At 35.8% G+C, this 20218-nt stretch overlaps 2 protein-coding genes across 3 annotated transcripts; both read left to right on the forward strand.

The window, feature by feature from the left end:
- Positions 1–203: 203 nt before the first annotated feature.
- On the forward strand, positions 204–9224 carry LOC144448909 (ubiquitin-conjugating enzyme E2 G1-like). 2 transcript variants are annotated; one of them, XM_078139257.1, is made up of 6 exons: positions 204–363; positions 730–832; positions 5392–5489; positions 5622–5800; positions 6397–6514; positions 8046–9224. In XM_078139257.1, the coding sequence occupies exons 1-5, from the start codon at positions 318–320 to the stop codon at positions 6484–6486; spliced, it is 516 nt and encodes a 171-aa protein (XP_077995383.1). In that variant the 5' UTR covers positions 204–317; the 3' UTR covers positions 6487–6514; positions 8046–9224. The 2 variants fall into 2 exon arrangements, with proteins under 2 accessions (XP_077995383.1, XP_077995384.1); XM_078139258.1 differs by having other exon boundaries at positions 8051–9224.
- A 1526-nt stretch (positions 9225–10750) lies between these two features.
- On the forward strand, positions 10751–18247 carry LOC144449008 (heterogeneous nuclear ribonucleoprotein U-like protein 1). The gene is made up of 2 exons (XM_078139404.1): positions 10751–10921; positions 12138–18247. Exons 1-2 carry the CDS (start codon positions 10751–10753, stop codon positions 14097–14099), a joined length of 2133 nt encoding a protein of 710 aa, XP_077995530.1. The 3' UTR covers positions 14100–18247.
- Positions 18248–20218: the final 1971 nt, after the last annotated feature.

Here is a 20218-nt window from a genome sequence, read left to right on the forward strand (position 1 = left end):
GTTTATAGCCTAGTTGCTATTCAGTGCTGAATTTCATCAAGCAGTTCCGGTTGTTATTATTGTCTTTCCAGATCTTAAAATCGCTTTGTTGTGCAAAATATATACACGATGGGTGAACTTAAAATCTTATCCTCACAGCAAAACTTGACGGCATTCTGGGAAAGGGAGGATATCACGGTGATTACTTTCTGATTCTCGTTTCCATTGCGCATGCTCCATGCAAATCCATAGTTCAGCAGCGGCCATATTTCCAGTTTCTTTGTGACTGACGTGTTTTTACTGCTATTTTGAGTTGATTTTTGTGTATATTATCGTCAATGTCAGATCAACAAGCATCCCTACTTCTCAAGAAGCAACTGTCAGGTTAGTAATATGAAAGAACCAAATTTCTACCGTGAAATGTTGTTTCTCCACAACCTCGTCACGTACGCAATGCTACAGTTCAATGGATGGTTCTAGTTATACGACGTTTGTTATTCACGCAGAAAACAATAACTCTTTGTTGATGAATGTCTATATTTTGGTACAGTTATATGCTTTATTTCTCCAAAAGGGGAAAATGGATTATTATTACATTGATTCGACCTTGTAGTATTTACATTTTGGTGAAACCGGGGTTGAAACTTGTTTACTATGTCGCAAGGACAGTGAACAACAAAGTGGTGACATTATTACGCACTTTTCAGTCGCAACAGCTGATCAACAATGACCTCTCTTTGATCTCAACAGATCTCCATAAGAACCCAGTGGAAGGTTTTTCAGCTGGGCTTTCAGACGATGACGATTTCTTCAAATGGGACGTCATGATTATTGGACCGGCGGACACCTTTTAGTAAGAATTTAATGTATATTTTTAAAATGATGTATAGTGTTCAATTCAGTTCCTGTTCTATTCAACCAGTCAAGTGATTCAACATACATGTAATCAACTTATCAAGCAAGGCTGTTATAATGATGCAAGTGTCGCACGTGTCTAGGATTTTCAAGGAAGTGTGACTGTAAATAGTTCTTTTATCCATGTGTTTGGAGGGAAGGTTGTGCATGTGGATGTCATACAATTTGTAAGGAGAGTGATAGCTGCAATAATTGTAGCGTCTTGCTGCAGTTTTGAGGGTCTTTTCGTCTGTTTTGGTGACTTTTTAAGTTTTAGTGTTTAACGTGCGGTTAAACACTAAAACTTAAAAAGTCACCAAAACAGACGAAAAAACCCTCAAAACCACAGCAAGACGCTACAATTATTGCAGCTAGGAAAGTGAGTGTGTGAATGGTTTGAAAACTTATGTACAGTTACTCAGTGTACATGTATCAGTTTATAACTAGTTCAGTAAGATGTGACCTTCACTAGATCACAAATACACATAGCCTGGCCTTCAGTGGTTCCAATTACCTGAGTTTACTATTTCAATTGTATGTGTGTGGCAAGGAATTATCTACATCAGTATTGTATTACAAATGACAGCACATGGGTTATGTGTCACAGTGTGTACTATGATGATCACTCTGGCTAACTAGTATATAGTGACGGCGCATCAATGCCTAAAGTCACTTTGATGTGCAAAACTTAGAAATCATATGATACATCTTAAAAAGTAGAAATGAAACATAGTACAAACCCATCTTGTTTGTAAACAGAGGTGTGGATGAAAGCATGGCTTCAAGGGAACAAAGAAAAATTGGCCTTAAGCAGGAAGTATGGGGTGTGAATCATGCACGTTATTGACCTATAAAACAACCATTCTACATGTGGGAACAAGTATGGGTTACACAATAAATGTAGCCATCTTTATTCTGTACATACTGTGAATGAAGATTGTTCATTTACAGTATGTACAGAACAAAGATGGTAAATATATCATTGATTCTGAACTTAATGGAAACAATACTATGTAAAAGCTAAATGACATACTATGCAAGAGTTGTACCAAACTCTCTGCGTCAAAGTGGAACTGTTGAGAAATTTCTTTGCATCTATAGTTTATAAAGAACAATGGAGAGACAAATACAAGTTTGTTTATTTTAAGTGAAATCAGCATATAGCAGAAGTGATACAGACTTGAATAAATTTGAATCCGTGTTGTACATTAACATTTTCACATTGTAAATCCTCTATTTATGGAATTGGAATTCAGGAGATTAGGAAGTGTTAGAATCTTTCACTCCTAGCTTGTACTTGCTTGCAGTGTCTCAGTTGGCTGTGGTTTGAAGGTCAGTAATACAACCATTGTGCAATAATATTATACTGTGCTTCCCTGTGAATTACTGTAAACCAAAACTATATAGCCTGGAAACTAAACTGGAAGCATCATAGTTTTGTCCACTCCTATGCTCACTACAACAGACGTTTACTCTACATGGAACCGTGTCTATTCCAAGACATTGCTACCTAAACCTATTGCAACTGCTGGATTCTAAGTTACCAATGATAATACATTGTATATAGTGTCATATTTCCACAGTAACTTGCAATGAGAACCAAATCTTGAGACCGTCTCAAAACAAATTTCATACATATCATGTTTATTGTCTCTGGAAGTGTGTGTGCTATACATGCATTGTAGTTGTATATTCAAGGACAAGGTTTGATACACAGTGGTAGTTATCCTTTGAAGGATGTTGTAGCCTTGGAGGAAGTCCTTTGAGTCTTGCTAAATAGCAAAACATTGATACTTTAAAGTGGTATATCACATCTCAAACTCAACTCAACTTTAGATTTAATCGTAATGGAGTCTGTTTTCTGGCAGAAGGAAGAAAAATATTGCATTATGATATCATTATACTTCACTACAAGTTTGAATTAAGAAAACATGTAGAAAATAATGGCATTTTGAGCAACACAGAATAAATGACGTGGTTGTGAAATTGGTCAACTAGGGATGTTAAAAACAGAATAAAGGCTCCTGTATCCTGTGTTGATTTGAGCCACAAACAAATGACCTTGCATCAATGCTTACTAGACTATACATACATATGTTGTGCTGGTCTGTTTACAAATAGCGCAAACTTGGCAGAATGTCAACCTAATCCATGTCTGTCTATGTAGATGTTATGTAGTAATTACAATGGAACACATGATAGTATTTATATAAAACAGAAGTGGAACTCTAAAGATTTACATGATATCTATAGATTAATAATAAACCAAAGCATTCATAATTTTGAATGACATTTGATTTTCACCAATCACTCTTAGCTGTAACACAGCTGCCATGTCTTTAAATCTTCTATGATCACCTCATCAGTTAGTAAATCAGCTGATGGAGTTGAACTAGATTTGTATTGATGAGTGAAATGTTCTTCAGACTAATAATGCAGACAGACAGTGTTCATTGGCTCGGACTTCTTACCTTGAGTTCAAGATTCAGGCTGTGTTATGCAGGGCTCTATTTACAGCTGTTTGTGACTGGTAGCAACAACACCTCTTACATATGTCATTTAGCCCATACATCATTTAGCTCTTACATAGTATGTCATCTAGCTTACATAGTATGTCATCTAGCTCCTTACATAGTATGTCATCTAGCTTACATAGTATGTCATTTAGCTCTTACATAGTATGTCATCTAGCTCTTACATAGTATGTCATCTAGCTCCTTACATAGTATGTCATCTAGCTCTTACATAGTATGTCATCTAGCTCTTGCATAGTATGTCATCTAACTCTTACATAGTATGTCATTTAGCTTTTACATAGTATGTCATCTATCTCTTACATAGTATGTCATCTAGCTCTTGCATAGTATGTCATCTAGCTCTTACATAGTATGTCATTTAGCTCTTGCATAGTATGTCATCTAGCTCTTACATAGTATGTCATCTAGTTCTTACATAGTATGTCATTTAGCTCTTGCATAGTATGTCATTTAGCTCTTACATAGTATGTCATCTAGTTCTTACATAGTATGTCATTTAGCTCTTACATAGTATGTCATCTAGTTCTTGCATAGTATGTCATTTAGCTCTTGCATAGTATGTCATTTAGCTCTTGCATAGTATGTCATTTAGCTCTTGCATAGTATGTCATCTAGCTTTTACATAGTATGTCATTGTCATTTCTAATCCATGATGTGTAAGCTTCGTTTTGCAAAGGAAATAATTTACTTATGTCATACGATTCAAATTTGAAAAAATGAAAACTGAGTATCAACAAGATATTTCATTGTTTTTGGATGAGCAGATACTTTAGATTATTTGATGATCTTGTCAAATTAATGTTTCACTCTGACACAAGTGATAATTAAATTATTTGACACAATATGCACTGGTTGAGATGAGTGAGCAATTGACTATACGTAATTAATGATATATTGGGTGACCATCAAATGAACTCCTCACAAATTACATATGTGTATATTTTTAGCTCATCTGCTGTTCTGTGCTGTTGAGGAATATTTGAAATGCATTTGATTAATAATATTGTTGTACTAAGTATATCCCAAGATTTGTAATTGTAAGTGCCATAGACAGAGTGATAACTGATAATAGATACAGAAGAATGAAGTATATCTTCATTAAAACATGGGTAACATATATTTTGTAAAACTGGTGTTCAAACCCAGTGACATATTTTAATGTAATGCAAGGTCCTCTCAAAGATGGTTGGCACTGGTGGGTTCCGTCCAATACTCGGAAACCTTAAAGGCCAGGGATTCAATCCCAGGTTTTGGCATGTGTTATCCGAACTTATCTAATCAGTGAAGCTGTCAGGATTACATATGATCATTCTTTTGTTCAAGACCAACTGTGTCTATAGCTCTGCCAAACAATATTTTAATTCGAAATATTATTTCTAATTCAAACTTTTTATTTAACAATGTCATTCTAGTCATTGAAATTGTTAATTCAAATTAAGAACTTGGTATAAACCTTCAATTTAAGATCTTTTGGATATGTATTTACCTGATGAATATTCATGGTTATGAATATTATTGATCTACCAACACTCCTTTAGGGCTTAGAAGATCCCTGGATCTGTATGCATATTGTGTAATCATATTGACTTTAGAATGACAAATGTATTACACATAAAAGTATGCATATTTTGTCCTAGACTCTCTCACAAACCTCGAAGCTTCGCATAAATAGCTAAAACTTGGGTTATTTTGTATGTATCTACTGCATAATTGTACTCGGGGCTTCGCCTAACAGTAACACATCAACGAAATGTTAGCCCTATGTCACATGTGATCAATGAGGGCACACAGTACAGGGCTAGGGATACTGGGATACTAGTATACAAGTACAATTATGCAGTAGATACATACAAAACAACCCAAGTTTTAGGTATTTACGCAAAGCTTCGAGGACTGTGAGAGAGTCTAATTTTGTCCCTAAGCTGTTGTAAATATATATACAGCTAAAACCAATAATGTCATTTTTTTTTTTCACTTGTAGTGAGGGTGGATTCTTCAAAGCAAATCTTATATTTCCAAAAGAATATCCTCAAAGGCCGCCTAAAATGAAATTTGTGACAGAGATCTGGCACCCAAATGGTAAGTACTGTTCATTTTGAATAGTTTTTTCCTCAGGTTATCTTTGTTTTTAGATTTGATGGAAAACAGCAGACACTTGTGTAATATTACTGTAAAAACTTAAAGTAACGTTCTAACTTTTTGTTTCCCCAGTTGAAAGGAATGGAGATGTTTGTATTTCAATTCTACATGAACCAGGGGAAGATAAATACGGGTATGAGAGTGCATCAGAGAGGTGGTTACCAGTACATACAGTAGAAACCATATTACTTAGTGTCATATCAATGTTAGCAGATCCTAATGATGAATCACCTGCCAATGTTGATGCTGCTGTAAGTATACATATAGCTTCACATGTCAAGTCAGTCTTAACCTTAACACCTGTCATTATAACCCTTGCCTGTCATGACAGTCAGTAGACGGTTGGTGTATGAATTTGTAAATCACACTCCACAGATAACAAGAACACATACTGTGGGTCAGTCCTCCCATTGCTCACAATGATTGAAACATTTCCAAGATAATTTGTGAATGAGAGCACTATTTAACACTTGTTCAGTTACAACTTAGCATTCCTTTCAATGTCTGACAAACCATCAAACACAGGTAGCTGTACTCTGCATATGCAAAAATTAGTTACTGTGTAAAGCAATACAATCATTACCCCTTATAAATATGAGCATTTTGTATTTGAAAAGAAATTTTAGTTTGAAATATTAGGACTTTACGTTTAGATTTAATGTATATGTGTAGCTGCTGTCATGTTGTGATGTTAGGTTTGATTTGCTAATGGATGGAATTTTGAACAATCTTAAGTGTTTGGCCACAGTACCAATTTTAATATCTGGAGTCATATCTTGATGTAAGTTATTGTTATTTTTGTATTCAGTGTTTATTCTAACTCTTAACATGTTTGTACAACCCATAGAAAGACTGGCGACAAGATTATTATGGCCAGTTCAAATCTAAGGTGTCAAAGTGTGTGAGGAAAAGTCAGGATTCAGCCTTTGATGATTAAACAGATCTCATCAAAATATCAAATATTGGTAAGTAATATAAGTTGAATTAAGTCTGCAACTGGAGTATGTGTGTAGGGTGGGGATGGGGGTAAGTGAATGAAATCTACATTTGGTGTGTGTGAGTGGGGGGGGGGGGGGGGGGTTTACATGTGAATGACTTACTCCAGATATTTTACATGCTGAAATCAAGACAAAGTTGTATGTATAGCTGCAAACATTCTTCTTCTGATGTTGAAAAATAATACTGAGCTACACTCAAAATTAAAGCTAAATTTCATTTCATTTCAACCATTTACTACTATTTAGTTGTCCGGCGGGGACTTATGGATTGGGTTCCGTCTGTCCGTGTGTCCGACCGTCCATCCACAGCCGTTTCTTGGAGATGCCTGGACCGATTTTTTTCAAACTTGGTACAGGGGCAACATACTATGGCATACATATGCACGTCAATTTGTTTTATGATACGATCCAATATGGCTGCCTAGCAGCCATTTTGTTTGCGAATTTTCCCAGTCCAAAGCCATAACTCAGACATGGTTGAACAGATCTCATTCAAAGTTGGTATTAGGACAGTGTTCTATGACATACATGTGCATATTCATTGTTGTCATGATACGATCTAATATGGCTGCCTGGCAGCCATTTTGTTTGCGAATTTTCCATGTCCAAAGCCATAACTCGGACATGCTTGAACAGATCTCATTCATAGTTGGTATTAGCCCAGTGTTCTGTGACATACATTTGCATATCCATTTTCGTCGTGATACAATCCGATATGGCTGCCTGGCAGCCATTTTGTTGGCACAGTTTTCATGTCCAAAGCCATAACTCAGACATGCTTGAACAAAGTAGTGATATCAAAAACTACCATATGAGGCCAAACAGCATTAACCAGGTTTGAAAATGACAGCATAAACTGCCAGTTCCTTAAAACCCAATCATAGTGGGACTATGTCATTTTCAATGACTTGTTACTGTTAGTTATAATACAGGTCTTAGCTCATTTACTGAATTTATCTGGACATTTTTGGGCTAACCATCTGTTATTTTTTCTGAGGCACAACTATTTTCAGTAAATGTAAATACAACTGAAAGTGAAAATGCAAGAGGTTTACTTTTAGGAAGGTTAAGAACACCCCATGCATCATAGCTATATATTTCTGATTATGATTATGTCATATCTGTTATGAAATTGTCTTTGCCATCCAATATTGTCATTTAATTTCAGAAACTCAAACTTATAGCAGTATACAATAAGGCTCAAGAATCCTTTCCTATTATCTAGCTGTATGTCAGTCTGGTATTGATGTCAGGTAGATGTGGTCATTTACCTTTTAAGTTGCTGACACAAATTGAAATGCTAGTGAGGTGATTAACATCGTGCTTACACCCCTGCACATTTGAATGAGTTAGCTTGATGTTGGAAAATGATGCTGAGCTTTACTGAATAATGACCTTATCTCTATATACATGTAATGAAATCTTTGCCACTACTGATAGTTCAAAATACAAAATCTGTATTGTTTCAGTAATATAATAAGTTGTTTTTTGTTTTCAGAACAGGTTGCCAGGAGAAGTACAACAACAACAAAGAAGATGAGTATTGTACTGATGTGCCCGGTAAACATGACATCATATAATCAAGCCACTGATACAAATTGATTGCCTACTAACCTGCAGTGCATCAAGCTAGTTTCTCAATGGATATTTATAGACTTATGTCAAGTCAAAATGTAAATCAACTAGGGATCGCAACTTTCAAATTCAGAGGGAGGGGTGGGGGGTGTTACAATTACAAACACTATGGGTTCGTCCTAATGGGGTGGGGAATAATCAAAGCACCTGTGGGTTAGTTCTTGGTGACAGAAAAACAAAAGAAAACACATCATACTAAAGTATTGAAATCTCCAGACTAATATATCTCATAACTATGTAAATGTAACTTTCTTATTTCTTATTACTTTTAATGTCAATTCTGTCTTCTCTGCATAATGTATTTGTGTTCTGTTTCATCTGTATTAGTATTTTCTGATTTTATTTTTTTTAAATAAATAAAGTACTGTTGTGTGATTTAACCTCCCAGTTTCTATGACCAGAACTTGTAGCAGATTCCAAACTTACTTCTATGCAAAGTAGCAATACAGTGTGCACTGCATGGGATGGTTATCTGCAGCAGTGGTCTCATCATTGTTCAGTTTTTGTTTATTTATAACAATATAGATATATATGTATTTCATTCAGATTCTCATTTTCTCCCCAAAACTAGCAAGTGTGAATAACCCAGTGTGTGTTCACATCAATCATACTGTTACGTTTTGTTTACACTGGCATCAGGGAAATCAATTTGATAGGTTTTTTTGGTTTTTTTTGTTTTGTTTTTTGCTGTAGTGTGTAACATATGGTATGATATGACATCCCTGAATACAGCATGCCCTGTGCAGTGACAACCACTAGGGGGCGCTTTTCATGGGAAGGTCTGTTACCTGATTTACTCCATCCTCATGTCATTCAATGAAAAAACAAAAAAAGGGTAGACATTCAGATATTTTTGATGATGGCTCTTCTGTAAACTCCCAGAGCAGAGATTATAGACGTACCACCAATACCTGTCTGACAGTCTAAATTGTGACTTTCCAAAGTATAAATTTAATTACATTCTTGATATTTCAATTTAGTAAACACAGAAAGAAATGAAGTACTAGTAATTAAAACAGTAAAATGTGTGGTTTTCTGGAAAGTGGTTTATTGTGTGATTTCTTTCATTTAGATGGTAGGTTTTTCTCTCAGTTCATTTTCAAGTAGCAGAGAGTAGAAGAGTACTTAGGCTAATGTATATTGTAACAAAACAATCCATTGATGTAGTTATTGTATTAAAGAAAATAAAAAGCAGAATAAATGTAACTAAAAGTGTTGACATGTTATTAGCACAACTGAACTGATAATGTTCAGTAGTGCTGTCAGCATCGCTAAGTGTCTGTGGATGTGTGTGTTAACAACTTAAACTCAAAAACTGTCGGTTGTTGGATAAAATGCAACCTCACACCACTTAGACCAGCAAACAATGTATGTGTGGTGGTCTGTGCTCCAACTTTTCAGTACACATTCAAAGTGTGTAAAAATATATAAATATTATATTACAATCAAAGGATTTTAATACATCTCAACCATAGCTGTGAACTGGTAAACATTACAATGGTATGAAGTTGACAGTTCTGCAACCATTTTATGTGAAATTTCTTTCAACTATACTTGGGCCTAGTCGAGAATATAATATCTGGGTTATCACCACATTCTATCCTAACTACTACCCTGTGAAATGATCTTTACGATTTGAGGGGAAAAGGTCAATGAAATGGGTTTAATAAATACTTGTTACATCCTGTAAAAGACTAGTGTAACAGTTCTGCATGAATCTTGGTCAGTAACATTCTTTCAAGGAAAATATTTGGGGGAGAGGTGTGGGCATTTCAAAACAGCACATCTTTATTTTAGAATCCCTCAGCATACAGTTGAGTGCATTACAGTTTATTATTCATCATACGTCTGTTAACGTTTTTAATATCTACATCTTATTTACCTGTTTGGCGTATGAAGGGGGGGGGGTGATTATATCAACATGATCCAATATTATAAAATCTCTCCCCTGTGTCACCATCCCTATCAGATATTATTTATTACATTCTGAGTGGAGTATTTACAAAAAAGTAAGTGACTCATTTCCATATAAATATGGTCACAATTTGTTGCAGTTTTCCGTGTAGTAGGTATCCATCAGGGATTTCGCAACAACGCTACAAACATTGCTATCAAATAAAATAAAAATCTGAACACGTTTTCCTAGTCTGTGACACAATATGCAATATACCACCAAAACATGGAATGGACGATAGAGCTAGAGACATTGTCATTCATTGAATATTGTCTATGGTATTACTTCTTATCATTTACTGTCGTTCCGTATTTATTTAATTATTTATTTATTTGTGGAAAACCCGAAGCGAAAAAAGATTTAATGCATTATTGCACTGTACCTACCGTTGGCAATGGTACCGTTGGTAACTTGTCAAACGGAACATGCACAGTTGCCCAAATCGACTAAGTTAGGGGATCTAAAATAAGTAGCGTCCATTTACGTTTCGACAGACGCCATCTTTGACGAGCGTCAGTAAATCTCACTGTATCGTGCACAGTTTCCACGAAATTGCAGGTGGAAATTCACACATTTGACGGGATTCGTGAGAAAACAGAGGGAGCGTTACCGTCATGTATCAACAACCCAGCTACCAGGGTGATAGAATCACATTGGACGATAACAACAGTGATTTGCATCTGACCATTGGGCCCGATGGCGTGTCTGGATGGGACATGCATGACAAAGGCTTCGAATACATGTGGGCTGGTGGACGAGCGACTCATGGTGTAAATAATGGCAAAGTATGTATAAAAATGCAATTTAAATCTGTACTTAATCATTCATTATGTACATGCATAATTTGTCAGTCAGTATAGTTACTTGAAGTTTCTGAATAGAGATTCATAGTTCGAAGGACAAACGTGCTTTCACGAATGTAATTGTGACAGCCTAGCCTTATATTTATAACGCGTCTACTATTACTAGTAGTACTACTACTATCAAAATGTACTCATCAAGGGAATAGCTACCGGGATCTGTAAAGTGATAAGCGTTGACAAAGAAAATAACTCAAAATGATAATTAGAAAAATGACAGCAATAACAAATACTAGATGTATGATATTTCCATAAACCAGATACTGAAATGCACAGGTACTCGAATCAATGTGTAGAAAAAAATATATTGTATATAAATAAGACTTTTTTACATACATATTTTTTTTTTTAAATCATACACATTGATTCGAGTACCTGTGCTGAAATGTGTACGTAATAGGGTAATGGTTCAAGTTTCATATCAAAGAGTGTTAACATACATAACAAATAGAAATGAGCATCTACCAATATATATATATATATGTATAATCATAGATTTGATGAGATTATTGATTAGATTGTTCAGACTTCTCTTCTTTGTTGCCCCCCTTCATTATTACTAATACTAGGAAATTAAAAAAATACTACACAAAGAAGATAAATTGCTTTGAAAACCAAATTAAATATTATGAATAAAAAACAAAGATGATGCACAGTGTATAAACAATGCAATGCAGTCAAGCATGTAAGATTATGGTTATGATTTGTATCCTTTGAGAACTAATAAATAATAAATAAATGAACATTTTCATTTCCACCAGAATAACCATACATATATCATGGACATAGAATCACATGTAATAATAGTCCTTAGACTCCTATCTCAATGTGTATATTATCTACTCTAGAGCCCACTGAAAACAGTAATGATGACATAGATTAGTTTATTCATATTTTTAAAGTATGTGCTTCTAATTCTGTTCATTTCACTTCACATAGGAAGAGATTTTGGATGTGGGACAGTACTTTCATCAACAAGATTTTATTGTACTTGGCAGAAAATTGGCAGGAATAAAAATAGTAAAAGTGATTTCCTTGAGCAAAAATATGCATGTATTTCATAGTGATTGAAATGTAAAATGTAGTTAGGATTTTCTAGAAGTAATGATAAACTTATTAAACTTTATCTCTCACTTTGTAGGTCTGCTTTGAATGTTCTGTGTTGGAGTATCAACAAGTTGACATGCCTGACACAGAGAGAACACCCCACGTATTGAGAGTTGGATGGTCTGTAGATGGTTCTGATCTTCAGCTAGGAGAAGCAAGCCTTTCTTATGGATATGGAGGCACTGGCAAAATCTCATCAAACAATAAATTTTTGGACTACGGGCAACCTTTCGGAGTCGGAGACACACTAACTTGTTACTTAGATTTAGATGCTCATCCAGCTGCAATTTTCTATGCCAAAAATGGACAGTATCTAGGTGTTGCTTTTAATCCAGGCCCAGAACTACGTGGAAAGACTTTATATCCACATGTGAATGTCAAGAATGTTAAGTTTGAGTTAAACTTTGGTGACAGACCTCCACGTTTCCCTCTAACCCCAGGTTTTCAGATGATGCAATGGCTTCCACCAAACATGCTTACTCCAGTCCCATATAGGTCCAACAGAAAGGAAGACCATGAAGTCTTGATGATGGTTGGTTTACCCGGAGCAGGTAAAAGTACATGGTGTGAGCAATATGCCAAACAACACCCAGAAAAGAAGTATTACATCCTGGGCACAAATCTGATCATGGAGAAGATGAAAGTAATGGGGCTGAAGCGACAGAAGAATTATCATGGCAGATGGGATCAGCTCATCAAACAAGCCACAAATTGTTTGAATCAAGTTTTCAAGATTGCAGAGAGGAAAGTCAGGAACTATATCCTTGACCAAACTAATGTCTACTTTACAGCAAGGAGGAGGAAAATGAATAATTTCAGAGGATACAAACGTATAGCTGTTGTTATCATGAATGAAAGAGATGAACTTGATAGGAGAACTGAGAAAAGAACAGTGGAAGAAGGAAAGGTTGTCCCAGAATCAGCTGTTAAGGAAATGATGGCAAATTTGACCTTGCCAGAGGTTGGAGAAAGTTTTGATGAAGTTAGACACATTGAAGTTAATGAAGGAAGGGCTAAGGAGTTAATGGAGATATATAAGAAAGAAGGACAAGAGTTTAAAAATCAAGAAAAGAAAAGATCTTCATCGGATATATCACAGGAAAATGAGCCCCCAGGTAAACGTTTTGCACCCAACCAAGGTGGGCCATCGCCAAGAGGACCCCCAGCAGGGCCTCCAAGTTTTTCTTCCAGAAGTGGTCATTCTGGATATCCTCCACGAGGTCCAGACAGTTTTACACCAAGGGGTGCAAATGAAGGCTTTCGTCCAAGAGCACCACAAGCACCAGGTGGTTACCCTTCCAGAGTTGGCCAAGGCAGTCCAGGTGATTATCAAAGAAGTGAACGTGATTACCAAAGAGGTCCACCACTTCCCAGAATGCCATCAGTGGGTACGGGTGGCTATAGTAGAGACCAACCATGGGGTGAGGCAGCACCTCCTCCACGTGACAGCTACCAAGCAGCTGGCAGTTATAGAGGTGATTACAGAGGTCCAGCAGAGGGAACTCCACAGCAGAGCTATGGCCAAGGGAGAGATTACGCATCTCCACAATCTGGCAGTTATCAAAGCAGAGACTATTCACCTGCTCCTTCTGGGGGCTACAGCAGTTACTCGATGCCATATTCAGGCAACAGCAGTGGGGCATCACAAAGCTCTCAGCCCCCATCTTCCTATGATGCTCCAGACAGACCATATTCTGGAGATACATATGGCAGAGAGTATGAAAGCCAAGGGTATGATTCATACAGAAAGGGGCAATCTGGATATGGTGATCAGTCAGGCCAGTCTTACAGTACATATGGAGCAGCAGCATATGCTGGTTCTCAACAGTATGGGGGGCAGCCTGGAGGGCAGCCTGCAGGGCAGTATCAGTCAGGACCTAGTGCCCCAGCAGCATCATCACAGCCAACACAGGGGTATTCCAACCAGGGATACTCTGGACAACAAGGTGGATACAGTGCACAAGGGAGTGGTTATGGGGGTGGTTATTATCAATAGACTTCTTTTAATCAACAAACAACATTCCCCAGGAAGATTTTGGAGTTGTTAGAATGATTATATCGACCCTGTTTATACGCAATAGTGAATCCTTCATCATGATGTCAGTTTGGACAAGTTGTTTGTAAATATCATGTTCTGTATGCATCACAAAATTAGTAAGATTGTACAGACCATTCGGTACTATCTACATTTTTTGTAGTTTAGTCAGGAAACCTTAAAAATGATGTGTATACATACATCAGTGCACTTCCAACCATTGCAAGTCGTACTTGAGATAAGCATCAGGAGGTATGCGAGTCAGGGTTACCGTTAGTGATCAACTTGTATTGAAATTGACGAAGGCTTAGGAGCATCAGAAAGTATAGGTACTCACTTGAAATACCTAATCTTGTAGGGGTCATGGTTTTAACAAATCAAATAGTTTCCTGTAAAATAGGGGTTCTTTCAACAAAGAATATTCTTATACTGTACTGTAAATTATTATATACAGTTTTTAGGTTTTTTTGTGCTGGGCATTGCTCCCAGCATTTTTCTTTTATGCAGACATAGAGACACATGAACGCAATCATAAATTTCTACAGAAATCCATTTTGGGACTACATGACAGGGCTATGTTGCACGCTCTATATCATGTTGGTATGGAACTGTCAGACTTTCCCAGTCAGTCCACAGGCTATCCTGGAGTCACCCAGGCCTGGCAAACATAGCACCTGCACATGTGCAGGCTCCATGAGTTATCATCCCTGACTGTTCAAGTCATTACTCCAGGAGTCCCCCATCCGTCGTCTGTCCCCCCCCCCCCCCCCCCCCCTTAATTGTCACGCATCTTGTGAGTGAGACCCATCTGAGTGATAAAGTCGGTTCCAAAAGTTATGAAGTGTGTTAACTTCTGACTTCACCAGCATGGAATATTGAGGATAGGACCAAAATTGATAAGGACTTAGTATGGTGGGAGCTATTGAAATCCTATTGCTAATGATGTAGTAGTAGTCCTCTTTATATATATGGACTGTGCATGTGAATTAAAGGCCAGGGTTTCAATCCCAGGTTCTCACATTGGTGTTATCTTATTGGTGGAGATATATGGATGACATTCTTGTGTCCTGGACCAACTTTTTGTATAGCTCTGCCAGACAACTGTTTTTCACTCCTGACTTTTTAATCCTTATCAAAGCTGGGCCTTTAATGTCATCATGACAATAAGAACAGTTGTTGTAACTCATTTCCAAAAAAGAATTCACTATCTAAATGTAGCATGCTGATTGCTGACATTCAAGTTTATGCTTGATATTTAGCTTCCGACCCTCTTCTACATAACCCATTGTCACATGACCTTGTCCATGATAAAGTACAAGAGTAGCTACAAATATTCAGCAGTGGGTTATTTCCAAAATATTGCAAACTTAAGTAAGTGGAGAATATGACATAAACGGTGTCAATTTTTGCTGTAATCATAGACGTTGGAGAGACAGGGACAGGAAACTGCCGCAAAACAGCAAAGCAATTGTTTACTCAGGCAATGTAGGCTGGAATTGAACTGTTACTCTTCACATCCTGACACTGAAAAGAAATAGACTTGATAATCCCATGCAATGACGATGGCATTAAAAGTTGTGTCAATATTTTTACAAATAGTTTTTTCTGATAACAATATGTGATTTAGTTGTCTTATAATATATCATGTGTTCAGTTTACTTTGTCAAATTATGTTGTAGGTCATCTAGTTTCACCATCATTACTGGTAAAAATCAACTGAATTCATCACATTTTTAAAGAAATTGAATGGTAAGAAAACACAAGACAGTAAGCTACACGCGAAGTTGAACATCGGTCTACCGGTCTGACTTGTGAAAATGAGATTAATCATAGACTATACGGCCTATTTTAAAAAGATGATAAATGTATTCCAACCCACACTGCTTCAGCGTCTATGCTGTAATGTTACAGTCTCTGTGTGTTGTGCCCATGTTAAGACGGGCACTAAAATTGATCTTTGATCTGTATATATTACTTTGTCACTTATCAGAAATGTTCAAGAATTTATCTCCTCGTTACTGCCATTCAAGTACTTGTTTGAAATTTGATCTTGCAGTTATTTTAAAAGTGCAGATTAGTATATTTTACATTATGAATGTAACGTATACAACAGCAATGTATAACATACAATGAAAGTATGGTAGGCATTGAAAGTCAATTTGGCCACACCATGTTTTCTTTGTCCCTAGCCTGATGACTTAAGTTTTGTGATAACTTCCATGAACAAAATACAGACACTGATAGCATACCAGGCAAAATGATGTATGTACATTTTATCACACTTTTCCTTGTCTCTGTAATTTGTACATGTAGTGATGATACGATTGCTATAAACCTGGAAATTTTCACAGAAGACTTATTTTTGCATATTTCGCTGGAAAACAAAAATGCAGAAATAAGTAGTGACTAAAAATTCCTCCTTGTTCATTATTACAATGCATCAGTCTGGTAATTATGGGTAGGTACGTTGTCATTGTGCGACTTTTCTGGAGTTGTACTTTTAGTAGTATTTCTGTACCAAAAAACGATTTTTGATAGCTAAAGATAAGTGAACACACATTATGTTGCTCACTTGTTCTTTATTTATTAACCAACACTCTGGTCTCGTCCTTGTTGCTTAATTTTTCAACACTTGTTAGGATTAGCAAATACATTATTGAAAAGGTAGTTTGGATTTCTCACATTGATTAATTAGTGATATACAGGCACTTATACCTTTTTTTAAGTAGTTTAGTGTAGCTGCAGAGATAATGTCACTTTTTTGACTTTTTTATATTTTTATAACCTTGGAGTTTTCTGTATGTGGGCTTTGTGTTTCTACATACTCTGGATACTACATACATGATAATGGAGCCGTCATGTACACTGAAACTATGTGTAAATGATAAAATAGAATAGAATGTGGAGATTTATAATACTTCTGTGATATTGGACTGTGTGTAATTATTATCACATGCTGTGTCACCAATCTGTGATGTGGACTATACTGTTTTCACCTGTAATTTTACACCCACCAATCTGTGATGTGGACAATACTGTTTTTACCTGTAATTTTATACCCACCAAATCTATTGTTAACAAAGCAGTTGTCAATGCTTGTAACTGATGTATTAGAAGTGTCAGTTCCTATAGCCAGTTTAGTGTGCTGTCAAGATACATCATTAGCTGGTTGTACCTCCTAGCCCTATAGCCTGTTTACTGTGCTGTCAAGATACATCATTAGCTGGTTGTACCTCCTAGCCCTATAGCCTGTTTACTATGGTTTTCAAAACCAATCATTATAGTAAAACCATAAACAGATGTTTACTCTTTCAAATGTTGGTAATATAATTATAAAATTATTTTTGATAACAGTAGGTACATTTTCAATTATCAAACTTCCTAATTTAGCAAATACTGTGAAATTCTGTATTTTTCTCATTGCATTCAGTGTTACAATATTTGTACTGGTCTCTTCTACCAAATTTGAATTTCAGTAGACATACTTGTTTGAGCTAGACTTTCAAAATATCAGTCTTTGAATACTCAGTAACTATGTGTATAATGAAATGCAAACAAGCTGATGAATACTGTATTAGTACATTATAACAGCTCCAGAATTTTATCTCAGAATTCTGCCCAATAAGAAGTTACCGGGTCAAGTTTATTGGGGGCATTCGAACAGTTGAGTTATGGTTTACTCATTTGCATTTAGAAGTTTTGGTTTGTGATTTCTCATTGAGCTAGGCGGGATGAAGAGAGACCCTGCAATTCAAAGCAATGAATAGCCTGTAGACCATTGAAATTGTTAATGCTTATGCCAGCCCTGTGTTAATACCAAGCTAACCTAGTGTTGACTACAGGACACAAGGCTGACACAGGCTAGCAAATTGACAAGGGGTCCTTGAGCTGTGTTTTATGGTTCAAGAAAAAGATAAATTTTGATATCGTATCCTGTGTTTTCATCAATAACATTAATTTGTCAAAGTTACTTGTTGTTCTTCTCCAGACAAGGAGTTTCATAAATCTATTTTCTTTTGGTTTAATTATGTATTACTGTAAGTTAGATTGAGTGGAAGTATTAAAGTATATGTGTTCAGATCTTTCATAACTGCCATGTTGACTGTGGAATACTTGTGTAATTGTGAGGTGACCAGTAGACTTTCAATAAACTATCATTTTTCATGTACTCTTTATATTGACTCTGAAATATGTTGTTTTCTTGTGTACTGAGTGTTGTCATAGAGACATATTTGCATACAAGGTTCATCTAGTTACGACACCACTACAGTACTACTGATACATAAAAAAAAATTATGAGGGAACTGCCGACAGGATTTCGAAAAATTTTGAATTCTTAGAAAAATAATCAAAATAGAATGCGAGTGTCTTTGTTGAAAAGACTTATCTGCATGGTATGAGTTACTTACCATTCAATGATTCATTCTGAGTAGATAAATAAACAGTACCAATCTATGAAATGCTAGTAGTAATGTTGGTAAACTTTGTGTCCAGCCAGACAATGCTCAAACAGGGTACCCAGGTACATCAGGGTATCTGGGTCATAGCAACAATTATGCAGCTTTATTCTGAACACATACATATACGCATAAAATGTACATGTCAGACCTACATACATACATACTACATGCATGCATACACACATACGTTCTGATTCATACATGCATACATATATATATACACACACACATATATATACATTCCTTGCATTTTAAAACACTACTTAGTCAATTACTAGTAAATTCACACAACACAAACAATGAGATCAATATGAAATATACTTTATTGCAATTTTAAGTACAGGGCTGCACTAGGATTATTTCACCCAACATCACAATCACTTAGACCAATAACCAATTAAAAAAAAAAATTCTAAAGTTGTTAAACTTGGAAAGAAAAAGTACATGATCAGTCTGAAACTAGGTTACTAATGGGTACAACTACCAACATGATATAGCTTTATACACTATTACCAATGTCATGGTAATTTAAGATTGTAGTCTGTAAACAACAATTTGGCACTATCATTACTATAAGCTGTAATACAATTTTACCATGGTTATATGTTATTTTAACAACTGCTGGGATATTTGACATTCCTGTCCATGTATATACGAATGTATGAAATTCCAGGGATGCACAGACAGAAGAACAGTGTCCTCTCTCTGAATTTTGAAATACATCAGAATTAGAATATTTATGTGAGTTGTGTAAAGTGATGTCATTTGCAGTACAACTGTTATGAACCAAGATATGCAAGCAGCCTAGCCATTCTGAACAAAAAATATGAAAACTAGGCCACTCAAAGTCGAAGTATACTGTTTGATTGCATTAGAGAGCACCATAACCATATATGTGTAATTTATGCAAATTATCTGATTAATATGTAAATATTATGATTTTCTGAGTTTGACATGCAATCAACTCGTACATTCACATTGTGAATCTGAATGCCTACTCATGTAAACTAAAGGGATGTTAGTATCCACACTATTATCTTAACAGCACTGAACTGTATTCAGAGAAACTTGATACAAAATTGAAAACATTTGTCTTTGAAAACTATAAAATTGCTATGAAAACAAGAGAGAAAACAACAGATACATTGCTGAGTAGTCTGTAAGGTACACCATGGTAGAGCGGCCTCACATATCGCAGGTTGTATCATGAGAGGAGGTCGGTGAAGGTGGAACGACACAACCTATCTTACAGTCTAATTGGTTAGTAAATGACAAAGAAGGAAATTAGTAAGTAGGAATGAAAAAACAAAACATACATCTATCATTGTCATGTAAAGATGAACTTTATACAAGAGTAAATATTTTGAGAATAAATTGTATTAGATAATCTATTTGCTATAAAAATCAAATCAAATAAGAATATAAAAAAAATAAAAAAGGTATAAGATGGTAGACTGAACATACCATGACCAACAACTTAATGCTTAAATCATTAATTTTGAAATCTTGGCCCTTATAAGATTTGACCATGGTTATATAGCTATTTATAACAATTGTCCAAGAGTAATTGGCATTATTGTTGAAACATTTAAATTCACAAACAACTAAGTACTAGACTGG

This window comes from Glandiceps talaboti, chromosome 18, assembly GCF_964340395.1.
Source record: "Glandiceps talaboti chromosome 18, keGlaTala1.1, whole genome shotgun sequence".
Taxonomy (NCBI): Eukaryota; Metazoa; Hemichordata; class Enteropneusta; family Spengelidae; genus Glandiceps; species Glandiceps talaboti.

What these genes read in the sequence shown, in the direction of transcription:
- LOC144448909 (XM_078139257.1), top strand. Translation starts at nt 318, where the DNA reads ATGTCAGATCAACAAGCATCCCTACTTCTCAAGAAGCAACTGTCAG. An exon ending in TCTCAAGAAGCAACTGTCAG is followed by an intron (nt 364 to 729) that starts GTTAGTAATATG and finishes TGATCTCAACAG; the next exon opens with ATCTCCATAAGAACCCAGTG. An exon ending in CTGCCAATGTTGATGCTGCT is followed by an intron (nt 5,801 to 6,396) that starts GTAAGTATACAT and finishes TACAACCCATAG; the next exon opens with AAAGACTGGCGACAAGATTA.
- LOC144449008 (XM_078139404.1), top strand. Translation starts at nt 10,751, where the DNA reads ATGTATCAACAACCCAGCTACCAGGGTGATAGAATCACATTGGACGAT. An exon ending in ATGGTGTAAATAATGGCAAA is followed by an intron (nt 10,922 to 12,137) that starts GTATGTATAAAA and finishes CTCACTTTGTAG; the next exon opens with GTCTGCTTTGAATGTTCTGT.